The 16626-nt window shown below is 35.3% G+C and overlaps 1 protein-coding gene across 1 annotated transcript; it reads right to left on the reverse strand.

Annotated features, from left to right (window-relative positions):
- Positions 1–1507: 1507 nt before the first annotated feature.
- Positions 1508–13866, reverse strand: LOC104213098 (uncharacterized). The gene is made up of 18 exons (XM_070168714.1): positions 13595–13866; positions 13305–13451; positions 13127–13217; positions 12687–12805; positions 11810–12000; positions 11495–11705; positions 10178–10418; positions 8511–8950; positions 7881–8007; positions 7482–7684; positions 6534–6905; positions 6270–6365; positions 5974–6192; positions 5536–5775; positions 3834–4043; positions 2716–2985; positions 2394–2597; positions 1508–2137 (listed from the first exon to the last, which is right to left on the reverse strand). The coding sequence occupies exons 1-18, from the start codon at positions 13727–13729 to the stop codon at positions 1982–1984; spliced, it is 3672 nt and encodes a 1223-aa protein (XP_070024815.1). The 5' UTR covers positions 13730–13866; the 3' UTR covers positions 1508–1981.
- Between the last annotated feature and the right edge of the window lie 2760 nt (positions 13867–16626).

Raw genomic sequence — 16626 nt, forward strand, 5'->3', positions numbered from 1 at the left:
TTTATATGTATTTATTATATATTTAAAGGTTAAAAGCTTCTTTTCATTAAATGAATGCACACCAAAGTCTTTCTTACCCACTTTGTTTATATAGATAATTAAAATGCAACAGTGATAATAAAACATACTCCTATATGGTATGAGTTAACTAAAAAGTGATATTTTATCAAATATAAATTGCATGAAATTAACAGTATTTATTATTAATCGTGACTATTGTATTGTACTTAATTACTTTACCTTTTTTTATTTATTAAATCTTTCTCTTTTTAGTTGGGCTGTTACTTGTGAAACACGTACATAGAAACTAGTGATTTTAAAAGTCTGTAAGAAGTCTACGAATAAAAAAATTAGGTCTACCTTTTAAAATTCTCATTGAATTCTAATTTCAAACAATAAGTTGAAGGGTACTTAGTTCTTACGGGAATAAATTAATAAAGATATCTATTTGGTTCAAAGTCCCAAAATTGTTTTGAAGTTGGCTAAAAGTTAATGTTCGAAATCGTATAGCCGGTTTGGCCAAACTGCAAAAATCAGCTTATTTTGAGAAGTGCTTTTCTCAAAAGTACTTTTGGTGAGAAGCAGTTTGTGTTTGGCTAATTAGTTTGAAAAGCACTTCTGAGCAGCAATTAGTGTTTGGCCAAGCTTTAAAAAACTGCTTCTAAGTGTATTTTTCTCAAAAGTGTTTCTCAAAAAAGTACTTTTGGAGAGAAGCTACTTTTTCTGCTTCTCCAAAACTGCATCTGCTTCTCCCCAAAAGCACTTTTTTTCCTTCCAAAAGCTTGGCCAAACACCTCAATTTTTGGCCAAAAGTGCTTTTAGCAAAAAAAAAATACTTTTGGCCAAAAAGAAGCTTGGCCAAACAGGCTAGTAGTTTTGCAAAACTCAGAGTTCTAGTGTAATCATATTACTAAAATTTACATGTAATTACAGTTTTATCTGATATAAACTTATTTGTACTTTAATTTTTGAAGGACATAAAAGTTGATCAATATTTTGAGGATATTTTGGTCATTCAACATTTAGCATTTTAATATTCGTGCTTTTATAATAGATAGATAGATAGATATTGATATAGATAGATTACTAAAACTTGCTATCTTAAACAAACTGTAACATTTATAAAATAAAATTTAAATTAAAGTTTCTAAATATAAAGGATATCATTCTTTTTTAAACAAATTAAGAAGAAACGGGAACATAAAATGAAACTAATGGAATAACAATTAGTACAAATTAGTACCTTAATCCAATGGACCCGAATATTGAATTCTAGCCACTCTTAGCCGTGCCAATAAGTTATGTTGCTAATAGATTTTCTTTTCCCACTTCTCTTGTAGCTTTCGTGTTCCTAATTCCTTGCTATTACAGGCTATGCTATTTGTTACTATTATCTTATTTTCTTGTCATTATTACTGTAACCTCTCTTCCTTCACGAGGGAGGTAGGGATAAAGTCTGCGTACACAGTATACTCCCCCCAGACGCCACTGTGATTGCACTAACGTGTACATTTAGAATTCCTTTTGTAATATTATTACAAAGAATAACAAACAGTTCTCCATCTAAATAAGGAGAAGCCAATAAATAAAGCACTAAGGTGCTACTTCGTAAACACTAAAGAGGAAAATAGGAGCAACAGATTTAGGAAGCATTACATTGCATATTCATGCCACTATTGCATCTTGTACAGATTTATGATAATATATATGCACTTTCCCTAAGCTACAAAAATCTGGCCAATATTTCATGGTACACAACGAGGCTGAGGTCCAAGGATAGCAAAAGATCCACTGGTTGGCCAAACACGTTGAAGTCGCATCTCATATCTAGCTGATGACAACATGCCGCCACTGATGATGCAAAGTTAAATGATACCGATCCAAGTTTGGCAATCAACCAAGCTTTCAGTTCTTCCAGCAAGATTGACCCAATTATCTGGGTAGATAAACTGTTCCAGGCAGTCTATGGAGAACTAAGACCCTATTCCCTGCGGGCTTTCTTCTTCAGTTTATCCTGCGCACGGTACCTTTCTCGTCTCTCTTCTCTCTGTCGCTTCTTTGAGAGTTGCTCTTCCTTGATCCTTTCTGCTTCAAGTGCTTTCTTTTTCTCTCCTTCTTTGAGCTTGCGCTTTTTCATCTGCAAAATGCATTTAAAACAATGGGAAACATACACCTCATATCCAACATACACCTCAGACACCTCATTTTGACTGACAGTAAAAATTTACATAGCAGAGGGGCTAAGAGAACTGTCACTTATGGACGAATTACCCAAATAACTCTTTAAGAGCCCATAGCTGGTATTAATTGACAAGTGACCACACAACCTACACACCCACAAAAGCACTAGTAGTAAAACCGAGCGTTCACTGCTCCGGTTGGAGGGAACATACCTTCTCATGCTGAATGAGTCTAAGATGTTGAATATTAGCAAGAACTTTACGCTCATGAGGTTCCATCACCACAGCCCTCCGACCTTCCAATGGTGGTCGCTTCCGAGCTGGAGTATCCTTGGGCTTAGAGGCAAAGGGGAGATCTTTCTGTAATGCTTTGGGAATTACCAAGGGGTTGAACTTTTTCAGCTTTCGTTCAATTGGCTGTGGCACCAAACAACAAGAAAAACAGAGAGGCATCTGTCAGCAGGAAAAAACGCAACACAAAGACTTTGAATGTAATTAAGAAGTTATTAACAACGCCTGAAATAACTTGTTTCACCTTATATAATGAATCCTTGTTGAAAGGCACTGGCAGATTATGTTCTCTCCTTAATTCAGCAACTGTTTTCATTCCTTGCCAAGTTTTGTCGCGAGGCTGTAATGCTGTTGTCAACGGATTGTAGAAGCTAGGAACTTCAACTTGAGTCCAAGCACGCAAGAAAACAATGTCACTCATGAGGATCTTATCCTCAAATGTGCATCTAGCAATGCCTTCTTTGGCATTACCACCCTTCTTCTTGGGTTGGTTACCGATCTCTTCTTTAGCAGCCTAAGATTAACAACAACAGCGCAAGTAGGGAAAAGATTCAGGCAACAAGAGTAAACCCACCCCTAAATACGAAGAACTACTCCAACTACATCTCCACAACTTTTTGTGCTGGAATCACTTTGCAACATGTGCAACTTTTAGATATGGCACCCTAATCATCATCCTCCAAACAATGTGGCAAATACTGTTAAGAAAATACCAGGTCTATGCTAGAATTTACAAGGACCACAAACTAATGCTCCATGGAGCCCATGGGTATCGAGAGAAGAGAGTCCAGAACAAACCTCGAATAAAAAGCAGAGCAGGTAACCATGGATGAAGTCCCCTCCCCCCCCCCCCGGTTACCCCACATTGCACCTTTTCTTTTCAACAAATTTATCTTCGTCATGTGTTTAAGTCCATGCTTTGTTAGAATATTCAAATACTAAATATCTCATGTCTCAACAAGTCAACACGTGTAATTATTCTATCATTTCATTTAATACTGTTTATTCCTCTGATCAAAATTTCTCCAATACCATCAAGGTGCAATTTCGTTAAATTATGTTGATCCCAGAAAATAGTTTTAAAAGATATTTTTTTTGAGAAGGTAACATTTAAAAATAGTAAAAAAAATAAAAAAATAGTCCCAGATTGCTTGATGGTGGTTAAATATTTACAGAAAAAGAGGGAGCCAACATGGCAAGTTGGTATCTAGAGGAAGTAACAAGAAAATATATTCTTCCCAGCTTGATTGTTTTATCTAAATAAGTCCTGTCAATTTACAGTCAAGCACGAGGATCCATAGCTAGAAAACCAGGAAGCAAAGTGAGACAGCATTCAAATGATACTCAAGAGTAGGAAACTACCTTTTTCACTTGCCCACGAATTCCACTAACAGTTCGAACAGCTGCACCTTGAAACCTAGCTATTTCAAGATCTGAAGTGAACATGTCCTTGATAAGTGCTGTCTTCTTGAATATCTTACATGGGTAACCAACTAACTTGATCTTTTTGACTATTCGTGCTGCATGGTTGAACTCTAGCACAGTTGCAGTGGCAGTGATTCTAAAGGATGCCTGAAAAGATATAAAGACGACAAAGGTAGAACAATCAGCACAGAGGCAGGATCACCTGTATTTGCAGCAACAAATTGACTGCACATCTCCCCCCCCCCCTTCTTTGATATAGCATAGGATTGTTTATTGATAAAGCTTCTCTCAGTTATTAGTTATGAAATTGCCTCACTACATATTTGTTAGCTCTTCAAACTTTACAAAGTTACCAAGTTCTTCTAAAGAATTGAAAAGGAGCCTGACAACGCTTAACACAAATCCAACTTCATATACAATCAAAGAAGAAAATCAGAACATGAAAAACATCCTAGCATTAACAGAGTCAGATCCTTACCAGAATGACTATACTCCTTTCACTATGCCAAGGACAGCTTTACACCATTGCACATTATGTTACATTCTCAAAGTTTCAAGTATAAGTAGAACATCACCTCTAGAACATGAGACCCCACAAGTTGTCCAAGCTCCAGAACTAAAGAACTTTTTAGTGGAGGGAGTTGTGAGATGAAGCAAAATACTAATCAAATAGATGGGCCAGGTGATGAGTGCTCAACTACAGAATATGACCATCTAATTATGTTATCACTTCTAGAACATGAGACCCCATAAGTTTTTCAAGCTACAGAACCAAACAACTCTCTAGTGGAGGGAGCTTCTCAAAAGACAGGAAATTTATCTACCATGAGGTGAAAGTTTTTCTTGGATAGTGCTAATGAATAATCAAAGAGGTAGTTAAGAGACTAAGATGTGAAAATGACAATTTTATACGTATCGAATATAAACAAACAGCAGAAAAGGACTTCATACCTTTATGACAGAGTAGAGCACTATCAATCATGGTAAAGTGACCAACCTAAGTTAGGAAATTAAGAGATTGCAAGAAAGAAGTCTAAGGCATATTTAGGAGATTGCAGGAAAAAGGCCAAGCATGAAGCAATGAGATAAACTGAGGCAGTAAAATGTTATGCAAATCATGCAATAAGTATTTAAAGGAGACTATGATCCAGTGAAGACAAATGAATCTGTACTCACGGATGATTCTTCCATCTATGGTTAAACATATGGTTCCCAATTAATTTGAGGGCACTGGTTAGGCTTGCTTTGCTAGACCTTTCTTTTATCATGGAGAAATCCTAGAGGGCCAGTAGCGCAAGGTTTGGCCCACCCTCCCCATCTTTCTTCACTTAAATACCAAGCTTTTGTCTATGGCAGTGATCGAACCCGTGGCATGCGCCTAACCCACACCATCGCGCATTGTGCTCATACCACTAAATCACAGACCTGGGGGAGCTTGCATTGCTAAACTTGTAAAGTTAAAATTTCTATCGATAGGCAAAATGGGAAATGGACCATAACAATGTTAGCTTGGTACTTGCTGAATACATTTCCAGCCAACTTTCCATTAAAGAGGCCAAGGCACCTAAATTTGACACCATACCTAATTGTTTGACAAGTACTTAAAGGCAATTGTAGGCATCTATAACTGACCCCTTACCTGATTGTTTGACAAGTTTTGAACAGCGATCATTCCAGTGTGTGGAGGCACAAGAGGACCCCAAAACATTGCCAGGCAATGCATGTGCTCAGGAGTGTACTTGAGCATACGATGACGACCATTTTGGTCCTCAATAGCATAAATAGGTACAGTTTGGTAGCGCCTCCATCCAATAGAAACAATAATTGGATCCCTAGTCTTCAGCACTTTCTTGTGCCACCTATGACGCTTCAGCCGAACCTGAAAAAAGAACAGTTTTTTCCAGTAGTATCAGAATGCAAATAGGCACTCATTCAAAAATCATAATTAAGATTTTCCATTCACCACTATGATTTACATACCATATAAGGCCTTAACATTGATAAATGCTAAAATACACCACGATTTTTACAGAGGAAAAAAGAAGCGAATTGGACATAACCAAAGAGGAGCTTTTACCTGCATGTATCCAACATTTTCTTCCCCAAGTGCTAGACCTCCAACAAGAATAGGATGGCAAGGATCAAAATATTCGACCATCTCAGAGGGGACATCATGCACTTCTAGTCTAAGATAAGTTCCTGTTCTGAAACCTTCTACCTCTACCCGAGTGTCCTCATCAAGTTCATTCAGTGCTGCTAAATTAACTTGTTTCCGAAGCTCTACCTCCTCCTTCAACTGTGAAAATAGGCATGATTAACTCAAAGTAAAAGTATTCCCACTTTATGGTTGGCTGTAATTGACAAAAAGCTCACCTTATCATAGTAGCCGTTTCCATCAGCTTGACCCCGATGAGACTTTGTGTCTGGTTTGATATCCTCATCCTCCTCATTGGAGGAATCAGACCCACCATATGTACATAGAAGTTAAGCTAATAAAACAAATAGCACTGACAAAGCAGAAAATCACACATAACTGTTCCTAAAACCCATCATAATTAGGGGAGAGCAAAAATTATTTGATGATGAATGAAGATAAAAGGGTGGACCGGAAGGAAAAGAAAGGAAGGTAACAAAAGGATATTGATTATCAAATTTTGCACGAAGTGCTAATTTCTTTAGCCTACGCTCCTCATTTGCTGATTCATCATCCCTATGGATCATGTCACCAGTTCCAGTATCACCTATCTCATGGCTCTCATACTTCTGACCTGTTTCCAAGTCTTCAAAATCACCAAACAGATCCTCGCCATCCTCACCAGCATCATCATTACCATCAACATCTCTTGAGCTGCCTCCACGAGCCGCTTTGGACCAGCCTTTGCTGACAAAATGACTACGGATGCTTTCAATGGATTCTTGGCTCTTCCAGTCACTTTGACTTGCAAAATTTACAAATTTGGAGCAGTCCTCGGCATCAATATTATCATCATTCACCCGCTCTTCTGGTTTCTGCATAAACAGATGCAATAATTAGACAGCTTATTTCAACTCCTACCAAAATGGTAGCAGTAAAATAAAAAATGACTACAACAGCGGAAGAGCTATATATAATTGCATTGAGAAGATTGGAATTTCTTTGGTCCCTCAACTATTGATGAATACAGTTTTGGTCTATTACTTTCAATCTTTTGATAGTTTGGTTTGGTCCCTCCACATGGCTATCATGTCTTCTGCTACAGTGAAGTCATTTTGATACTTCCATTGCATATACTTTAGAACAACAAAGCAGGAATGACAAATTTAAAGATATTAAAACAATTTTCTAAATCAAGATACCCTCAAAATACAGGGTAAAAGACATGGCAGTCACATGATTGAGCCATTAATAATAACTCTCCTTTGACGATCTTTTAGACTAAAGTTAACAGATACTCTTAAATCATACTTCTAATTATATAAACGATGATTCCATTCCACATATTTCATCTAATTTAACACTCAATGTGCTGGATATCACATGGGCCAAAAGCAAAACTACCATGGGGCCAAAAGCGTTATTATTTGATGTGCTGTATAAGGACAAACCTTAGTTCCTTCCCCTTTTGGCACGAAGAACTCAGTATCACTATCATCGTTTTCAGTGCCACGCTGCTGCAACCCAGCTTTAGTAATTGACTTGGATTCAGTTTCCCCATATACAAGCTGCATAAGATTAACATTTTGGCGCTCACGTGTCCTTTCTGACAGGAACTCTTTCCATCTTGAAGCATTGCCCATGTCCTCTCCAACTAAAAGAAAAACAAAAGGATCCCGTAACAAATGAAAGATTTGGAGTAATTAGGAAAGGGTTGGAAAGAATACGAGCTACTTTACAGCAAGTTAGGAACTTTACTTACTCCAATGCCAAGAGGATGATGAAATATTAAAAAGAGATCAAAGTACCCAATGGATGATGCCAATACTAAATGAAGATCAAAAACCTACCATCTGTATCGAAATCATCATCTTCCCCAGAATTTTGATAAGCTTCATTTTCCTCATCAGTGTCCTCTATATCATCTTGTGCTTCCTCGTCCTGTTCATCCTCGTCGTCATCTTCTTCATTATAATCCTGGATCAAATGATATAGCATAAATACAACATACACGCATTTCAAACTCCAATTGCACCACAAGTTGAACCAGGATATACGAGAGAGTAACTTACTAAGTTCAGTGCATACCAATAAGTGAAGATGTAACAAACTATACAATTTCCTATACAAATTAATCTTAATTAACATGTGCACAATAACACGCTGCTAAAGTTTACATCAATGATTAGAAAGGGTAATTGATGAGCTTTAGAAAGCACTGTTCTCTAAACAAAGACAACAGGTGGCACACTTCTCAGAGGCTCTTAAAGAGGTGGAAGGCAACAGGTTTATTAGATTTCTCCAAACCAGAGAAAAAGGAGGCAAAAGCTTTCATGGTACTAGGTAGCGCTCTTCCTCCTTAATATTCTGGTACTGATACCCATCTTCTTGATTTTTATCCGCAATACACAAACACCTCATAGACAAGATGAGGTACAACTAGAAGGACAGGAACAAGACCATGAATGTCATCGGCTTACCTTTTCATCAAAGTCATTATCATCATCAAAGATAGCTTTTCTTCTCATCCTTCCATCATGGAAATCAACAAGTTCCCTGAAACTACTACTGGATCCTGGGTGCTTCTCTGATCCAATAGTATTTTCTTCCTCCGAGCTATCATCGGAAGTTCTCTTCTTTGAATCCCTTGAATGAGTTCCCTCTAACTGTAGTTGTTCCAACTCATTCAAATCTTCAACATCATCGTCTTTATCTGATTCCCCGCTGTTGAGTTCTAACCCAGACTGATCTCGCTCCGCAGGCTCCAAACCATAAGTTTGATCAGCTTCAGGATTTGCTGAGGAAAGAATAGGTTTTTTCCCAAAAAGGGAAATAAAACTATTTTCTAACTTCTCATCAATCGAATATTTTGTGTTCTGAAGTGATTTAACTAAAACCTCGCCAATATCGTTGTCCTTCCCTGATAACAAAGATAATACTAGTCAGTGGAAAAATGACTTGCCAAAAGTCATAACCTAGAAAAGAAAACCATATAGCATGTAGGAAAAAGGTGATCTCAACATCCAATAATTTTGTCATCCAAAATTATTAAGAAAACTAGTCGCAAATCCATGCATGACACAGGTGAGATTTTTTATTAATATCCAAGCAAGGTAAAAAAAAACCGTGCTTAACTTAATCCTATTCTTCTTTTATTATTTACATATATTAGTTTCTATTGTCATCCACCTAACGTTGTCTGATAAATGTATATAATATTTTTCTTAATAACATGGTAGAAAAGTGACAGTGACATAATTCATTTTTTCTTTTCAACTGGACAGCTAAGTAAAAATGCACAGAATTCAACAAACTACTATTGATCATAAGATTATCAATGGCCATTCCTATCCTATTGATATCTAAGCAATGGTAAACAGGCATATTCAATTGTTACAACAAATAGGAATTCTCAACTTCTAACACCATCTAAGCAAATAGCATACACCGCACATTAACATCTGATCAGTGGTGTAGCTTGGCTCTAGTCAAGAGTTCTTCATTGTCCATTATGTGATCTGATATGATACACAAGAGCACGGGATAAAGAGAGAGAGAGACAGACAAAGAAGTTGGGGAAAATGGACGACACAGACACACCACCACAAGAGTCGACTTATGATCAAAGTTTGGTCCCATTAAGTCGGTTGACCAATAATAAGTAAAGTTTACCCAAAAATTATGATGAGTAACGGATTGAATGGAAGGAACCCAGAGCAAGCAAAGGAAGGCAATGACACTCAAGGCCTATTAATTGGTAATAGCAGCAAATTTTAAAAGCTACAACGAAAAATGTGCTACAAAAGAGATAACATTCATCAAGAGAGCTGAAAAACAGGTTTTCTATTTAAAACCCTGTCTTACACATTTCTTAAATGATGAGTGCTGCTAAAGAATAATATTAATCAGCCAACCAAACTCTTTTCCCGAATGATGTACTATAACAAAAATATCAACTCAAACAACCAAGACACAAGTAAAAACTTAAATTCCAGATATCGGAAGACATCCTGAAGCATATCGCATATCTTTGAACTAATAAGGGAATGTGAATTTCCCATAAGCTAAGAAAATTTGGAATTCTTCATTTCAAAATAGAAAAGAAAAGAAAATTTGGGATTCTTAATAACATAGTGGAAATTAGTACCGTTGCGAGCCCCAACAGCAGCTGTTTCATCAACCTTAGAGAACTGGACAAAGTGATCATTTATGTTTATATACACAGCATCCTTATCGTAGAGAAGATCGCCCAATCCCGACATGGGGGCATAAAACAGCTTTTCCTTGTCCCTTAGCCCCTTCTTCTTGGCAGCAGATGGTAGAGGGCACGGATCAGCTAACGCTGTTATACCAGCCAAACTATAATCACCAACACCAGCAATATGCACCTGGTCATATTATGAAGCAGTTTTAGAATATGAACAAGAGAAAAATACACTGTTAACTCACTAGCTGAAACACCTTACCGAAACAACTAGATAAAAATTAAAATTCCACTATCCTCACATGAATCATTATACAAGTCATTGAGTTTTTATCCCAAAGGCATCTTTTTCTGATCTTTTCCACTCTGTTATGAAAAGTCCATCATTTTACCCCCCCCCCTTTACTAGAACATCTACCAGTAGAATTCACGAGCTTTTTTGACAAGCAAATATTATTCACAATTGAAATAGCCAAGCACTAAGGTAGCGTTGGACGCTACAAAAGGTTCCTTGCAGAGCCTTTTCCTTGCGCTTCAGCCTAAGGCAAGGCACTAAGACATGAACCTCATAGCCCATGAGTTTTACCCTGAATCAAGTGGCACTAAACAACAAACATAGTCGGAAAATGAGTGCATTAGCTCTACAGGAAAACATCATGAACAAATTTGAATTACATATATATTTTTGTTTTTTACCTTCATTGCGCCTTCTTTTACTAAAAGCCCACACTTAAAGTTTGTTTTGATTAAAACTCTAATAAACCTAGAGCGCTTTTTAGAGCTTTATACCTATGACAGCACTGAGCACCTATACTTCAAAATATGTACTATTGTAGTCTAGTATTCAAAGCACCTTATATTCCTTTCATTCCAAAAGGTCCACACTCTACAGGCCGGCATGGCTCTAGAAATTTCTCAAACTAAAGAGGGAGTTCCAACAATTATATCCATTAGATACACGATATGCATTTGAATGTTAAGTGTGATGATTTTCTCTAAATCTTTGAACCATCTCCATGGTATTGTCACTCTTAAAGTTTATCTATTTGTAGCCCGATAGAGCCAACCAGAATTCATAAGACTTTAGGCATAATGCTATGCGATCTCGCAGCAGCTATATAACTTGCAATTGACCTTAAAGGATACATGAATCTTTGCTTTAATAGTGATATCACAATTTTACATGACAAGTAGCACTAAAGGTTATTCGCTGACAAATAATTGAAAAGAAAAAAGAAATAAAGCATTCCCATCACAGACCTTTGCTCCTTTCATCAAATTACATCCACGAAGATAACCGTACAGAATGATATTTCTGTCACACTTGCTGTCCATGCGCACTTTTTCGGGAGGAGTTACATCTTCAAATCGATCTACAACAATGTAAGGATGGGACATGCGCCAGGACAAAGGAGGAAACTTCATGACAGAGATAAACCGCGCAAGATTATGCACTTCACGTTTAGAGTACCTATACATTTAAAAAGTTGTTTCAGAAACTAAATTGAAATATTTCACTAAATTATAGCTGCATGCCACACATGTCATTTTCAAATATGGAAGCCAGTGACTTACTTTCCATGGATAAGACCAGACAAATAAAATAATTTAGCTCCGTCATATATCTCAGTCCAGAATCTATGCTTTAACCGTTGCTTTGTCTTTTTAAGCTTCTTAACATCCTTGAACTGGTCGAGATGTGTAAGAACACCCATAACTTTAGGAAATCCATGATTTTGCATTATGTTAAGGAATTCAAAGGTCTCCTGCAAAAATGATTAAATCAATCACAAGGTCTACCAACAAAAAATAGCAGCTGAAAAAAATTCCTTTTCCTAGAGGCGGTAAAGTAGACGGCAATCACCAATACGTAAATGTGAAAGGTACTAGAGAAAGAATATAACCCCCATAATTAACCACATTCCCTTGGTGACCAAGACAGAAGAATGCAACAAATGTCAATTTTAAGATAACAAATTAAGTTGGTGAAGGAATCAAACTGATACTCCCTCTGCTATTCTATGAGAGATTTTGATCAAGCACACAATAAAATAGTTAGCTTGACTTGCATATTAAAGTGATAGTGTCAGAAGATAAAATTGAAACTAGTTATTGAATGTGATTAGGTGCCATAGTGGATATCATGGTTTACATTTGAATTCTTGAAACTCATAAAGGACGCATAGAGTAATAATGTATTATGATCTCTAGAAGAATTAATAATTTTTGCATGTCATCAGAAAAGGCATGTCAAGTAAAATGGTTTTGAAAGACAGAAAATTCAAGAACGTTACATTAATGATAATAGGATCAGCGTATAATTAAATCTCACGTAACTCACTCTGAATCCATCCATAGATTAGAGGAGTTGCTACATACTCAATGAGAGAAAACTAGAACAATCTTATATTATCCTATAAGGTCTTTCTATTCTGAAGAAACAAAAGCTCACCATTTCAAAGCCATAGCTACCATCAATGAGAAGTAATGCCAAATCCGCAAACTTTGCCACATCAATCATTCCATTGATATCATTTGGACACTCTATAAACTGCAAACGTCTCTGCTTACCTACAGATACACAAATGGATTCGATAATTTTCCAATACAAAAGAACCAAGTAAACTAAAATAGAATTTGGTTATCCAAGTAAGCTACAATAGAGTATGGTTATGGCAATACTGCATGTATAGCTACTTTGCTAATTGATAAAGCTGACACCTTATTTTGGGACCAAAAACAAAAACATGTCTTACTTCTGGCCATTACCAATATTGCCAAAGGCGAACTGCATAGAAAAGTACCAAAATGTGCTTTCCAGGATTTAAGAACAAGGCTCAAGTAAAGTAAGCATTCAGTGAAAAAAGATGCAAAAGTGATGAAAATCCATACCTGACACTATAGTGATGGGACCTCGAACTTCGGGTAAATTTTGCTTAGTGTAATGCTTCACAAGAGTCTTAATTAGCAGTGACTTCCCAACCTATAATAGCATAATCCATAAGAACATCAAATCTAAAACCCGACATCTAACCAAAACTGTGCATGACAAAAACATGATATCAACAACCTTGGGAGGTCCCTGCACTACAATTACATATGGAGCTGGTTCTCCAGTGGACCGATCAATCGTTGGGACATGAAGCCTCTTCTGTTCCTTCTCTGTAGCTCGTGCTTGCAATTTCTTTGCTTTCACCGTCGAATTAAATGCAAATGCCTACACATTTACAGTATAAGTCACTAGTAATTACTATTATTTTAACAAAACAAAAACTTCGGACTTGTAGCCACATAGAGTTGACGAACCAGGCACATAACAATATAAGAACAAAAAATAATTAAGAAAATAGAAAAGAATACCTTAGGGTTATGTTGCTTTTGATTTTCGTCGGAAGCACCTTTCTTTTTCTTATCGGACTTTGATTTTTTCTTGGCGGTGGGACCAGATTGACGTGACCTGTGAGATTTGTGTGACTGTTCTCCATCCATAGCCATGGCAGAAAACGGAACTCAGAAGGAAGAAAATGAAAGAGGAATTAGGTTTTGGATGTTCTCTTCGTCGCCAAAAAGAGGAGTTTCGGCGGCAGGTCTCTCAACGGCTTTAAGACGCGAACAAGAAGGAAAAAAACTAAAAAGAGGTTTAAAGAAGAGACCAGTGGTTATGGAAAAGGGTTTAAGGAGACATAGCAATAGATTATTGTTGTAAGGAAACTAGTAGATCGTATCAAAGAATATTAAGTTGTAATAGGATTTATTTCCATGATCATTTATCAATAACCAATAATATTTATTTGTATTATTTAATTCATCTTATTTTATAATTAAAGTAATACATGCCATTATTTCTATCTCCTTCTTTGTCTATTTTTTTTATTTATTGACGATTATTTTTTTTTCAGTTAGTTAACTATAATTTAAAGAATACCATATTTAAGATCTAACTGAAACTTTGAATTGTACAATAATGAGATAACAATTCTAGTTCTTTTGACCAAACCCTTGGTGAAATACGAAATTGAATTGATACATGTTTAATGTGGAAAAAATTGGTAACCATCTCTATGAAAAAATCATAAAGTGAAAGTTAATCAATTGTGGCAAAAAGAATAATTCAACCATTTCATGCACTGATAGTATTACATTTGTTTGGTGTAAGTATCATAATATTTTTTCTCCGTAAGTTTATCCAGTAGATAATCTTTTTGAATTTGATGTAGTTGATGAGCCATATGAAATGATACATAAATTACTTTTAAAAGGTATAGTCATTACATGTTACCATTCTACACATGACAACTTGAAAATTATACAATGTACCTCTAATGTGAAGAACTTGAACACTTCTTCCTGATATAAATTGCATAATTTTAAACTGTAGGTCATTGAAATGACCCATCTTTCACAAATTTTTGCATTGTTTTTGCAGTGTCCATTAGAGTTTCCTGAACCAAAAAAATTATGAATGGATAGTATCTTTAATAAAGTAAAAGCCAAGACGGTGCACAAAGAAAGAAGAAAATATAAGAAATCATCTTGAAGCCACTCTAATTCTGTCATCTTTGCAAATTTTACAACACATCACTTCTATCATGAATTGCTAAAACTATTAACCCATAAGGACAAAACTTACAAAAGACAATGCTAAAAAAATAGCACTGACATCTACTACTAAATAGCATTTGAAAAAAATAAATCAATTTCTTGATTAAGATTAAGCCTTTTTAAAATCTGAATATGTGTCGATCGTAAGACAACACAATCAGTAAGAGAAAGAAGAATATAAAAAAATTCACTTGAGAATTTCGACGACAACCACAATTATTATATAAAATTAGAAATATGATATATCTTATATAGCATATCGTGTAATATTACATTCATTCATTTTAGCACTCAAATTTCACTAAATAGGTGCATGCATAATTATTTAGGCTAAATGAAATATAATGTTTTACTGTTCAAATGAAATGAAAAAAATATTTTCAATTTTGTTCTAAAATTTGTTGGCTCGTGAAAGCAGTCAGCTGCCAGAACTCTTATTTCAAATTTAGAACTTCTATTACCAAGACGAATTTCAAAATTTTAATACAGAAGAATCAATTTCTCGTTTCATGTTGAACGAATACAACTTAATCAAAAATCCGTTTATTTATCCATTTGCACCGCAAAATCTTCTCATCCATCTCTTTACCTTCTCTTTAATTAATGTATCCCGACAAAAACTTTGAAAAAGGATGCTATTATTGGCGTTAAATTTTAAACAAATCAAAGAAAAAAGAAAGAAAATATAATGTACCTTTGCATGAAAGACAGAATTAGATGTTAAAGTAGTCATCGTAACAGTACTTTTTATGTATACAAAATAGTTCTACACATTTCAAAATATTTAAGGTAAAACCCAATTAAAAAAGATTATGTACATTCTTCATGTGAGAAGAGTAACCGAGAAAACTTACTTGGTCGTAAACATATTGCCAAGCAAGTGTTCAATCAGATTAAACAAATACATACTGTATGAACTTCTATTCTATTATGGTTAATGGTGCCACTAAATTTGTTCAACTAATAGTAGAAAAATATAAAAGAAGAGTGAAACCTTCTTGATGACTTTTTGCATTTTCTGCATTTCAAAAACTTCCATTGCAAGTTAATGTATTATAAATCCACCACTGCTATCCATCATCTGATTATAAATAAAACTAACTCCAATCACACACATTAAAAGCTGACAATACTAATTCAAAAGCTAACTATAACAACGCTCAAATCTAATACTTTTTAGGAAGGTAACAATGTATTACTATTAACCAATAACTTAAACACCCTAATAATAAAACAGTAACAACAATAATATGGCCAGTGTAAGCAACAAATGGAGTCTGGTGAGAGTAAGATATATGAAAATATTATCCCTACCTTTGTAGGATAGAAAGACTATTTCTGATAGATTATTTTGTACAACGCTAATACACCCAAATAACTCGAAAAATACATTGAATTTATGCACATTTCCTTATATGTTTCCTTCAACATAACACAATTCATTTTGCTACTACAAAGAGATCCTCCATATATGTATATTTTAAATAGTATCAAGAAGAAAAATAAACTTTTAATGGAGAGACTTCTACATTTGAAATTATTTATATGTAAATAGCATATGTATCTTACCTAATAATCTAAAAGGAACAATCTATATAGCCTACCAACTTACCAAGGATATCTTTTGGTTGTAAGTTTATTTTTCCCGCAGCCAAAATTTAAATATCATAATATTAAGCATACTGAACAATATTTTCAAATTAAATTATAAAATTAAATATGATGATAGAAGAATAACAAAGATTAATTAAGAGATTCTTTTAGAGAAGAACATCTAACCTTATGTTGCT

This window comes from Nicotiana sylvestris, chromosome 1 (assembly GCF_000393655.2).
Source record: "Nicotiana sylvestris chromosome 1, ASM39365v2, whole genome shotgun sequence".
Lineage (NCBI taxonomy): Eukaryota > Viridiplantae > Streptophyta > Magnoliopsida > Solanales > Solanaceae > Nicotiana > Nicotiana sylvestris.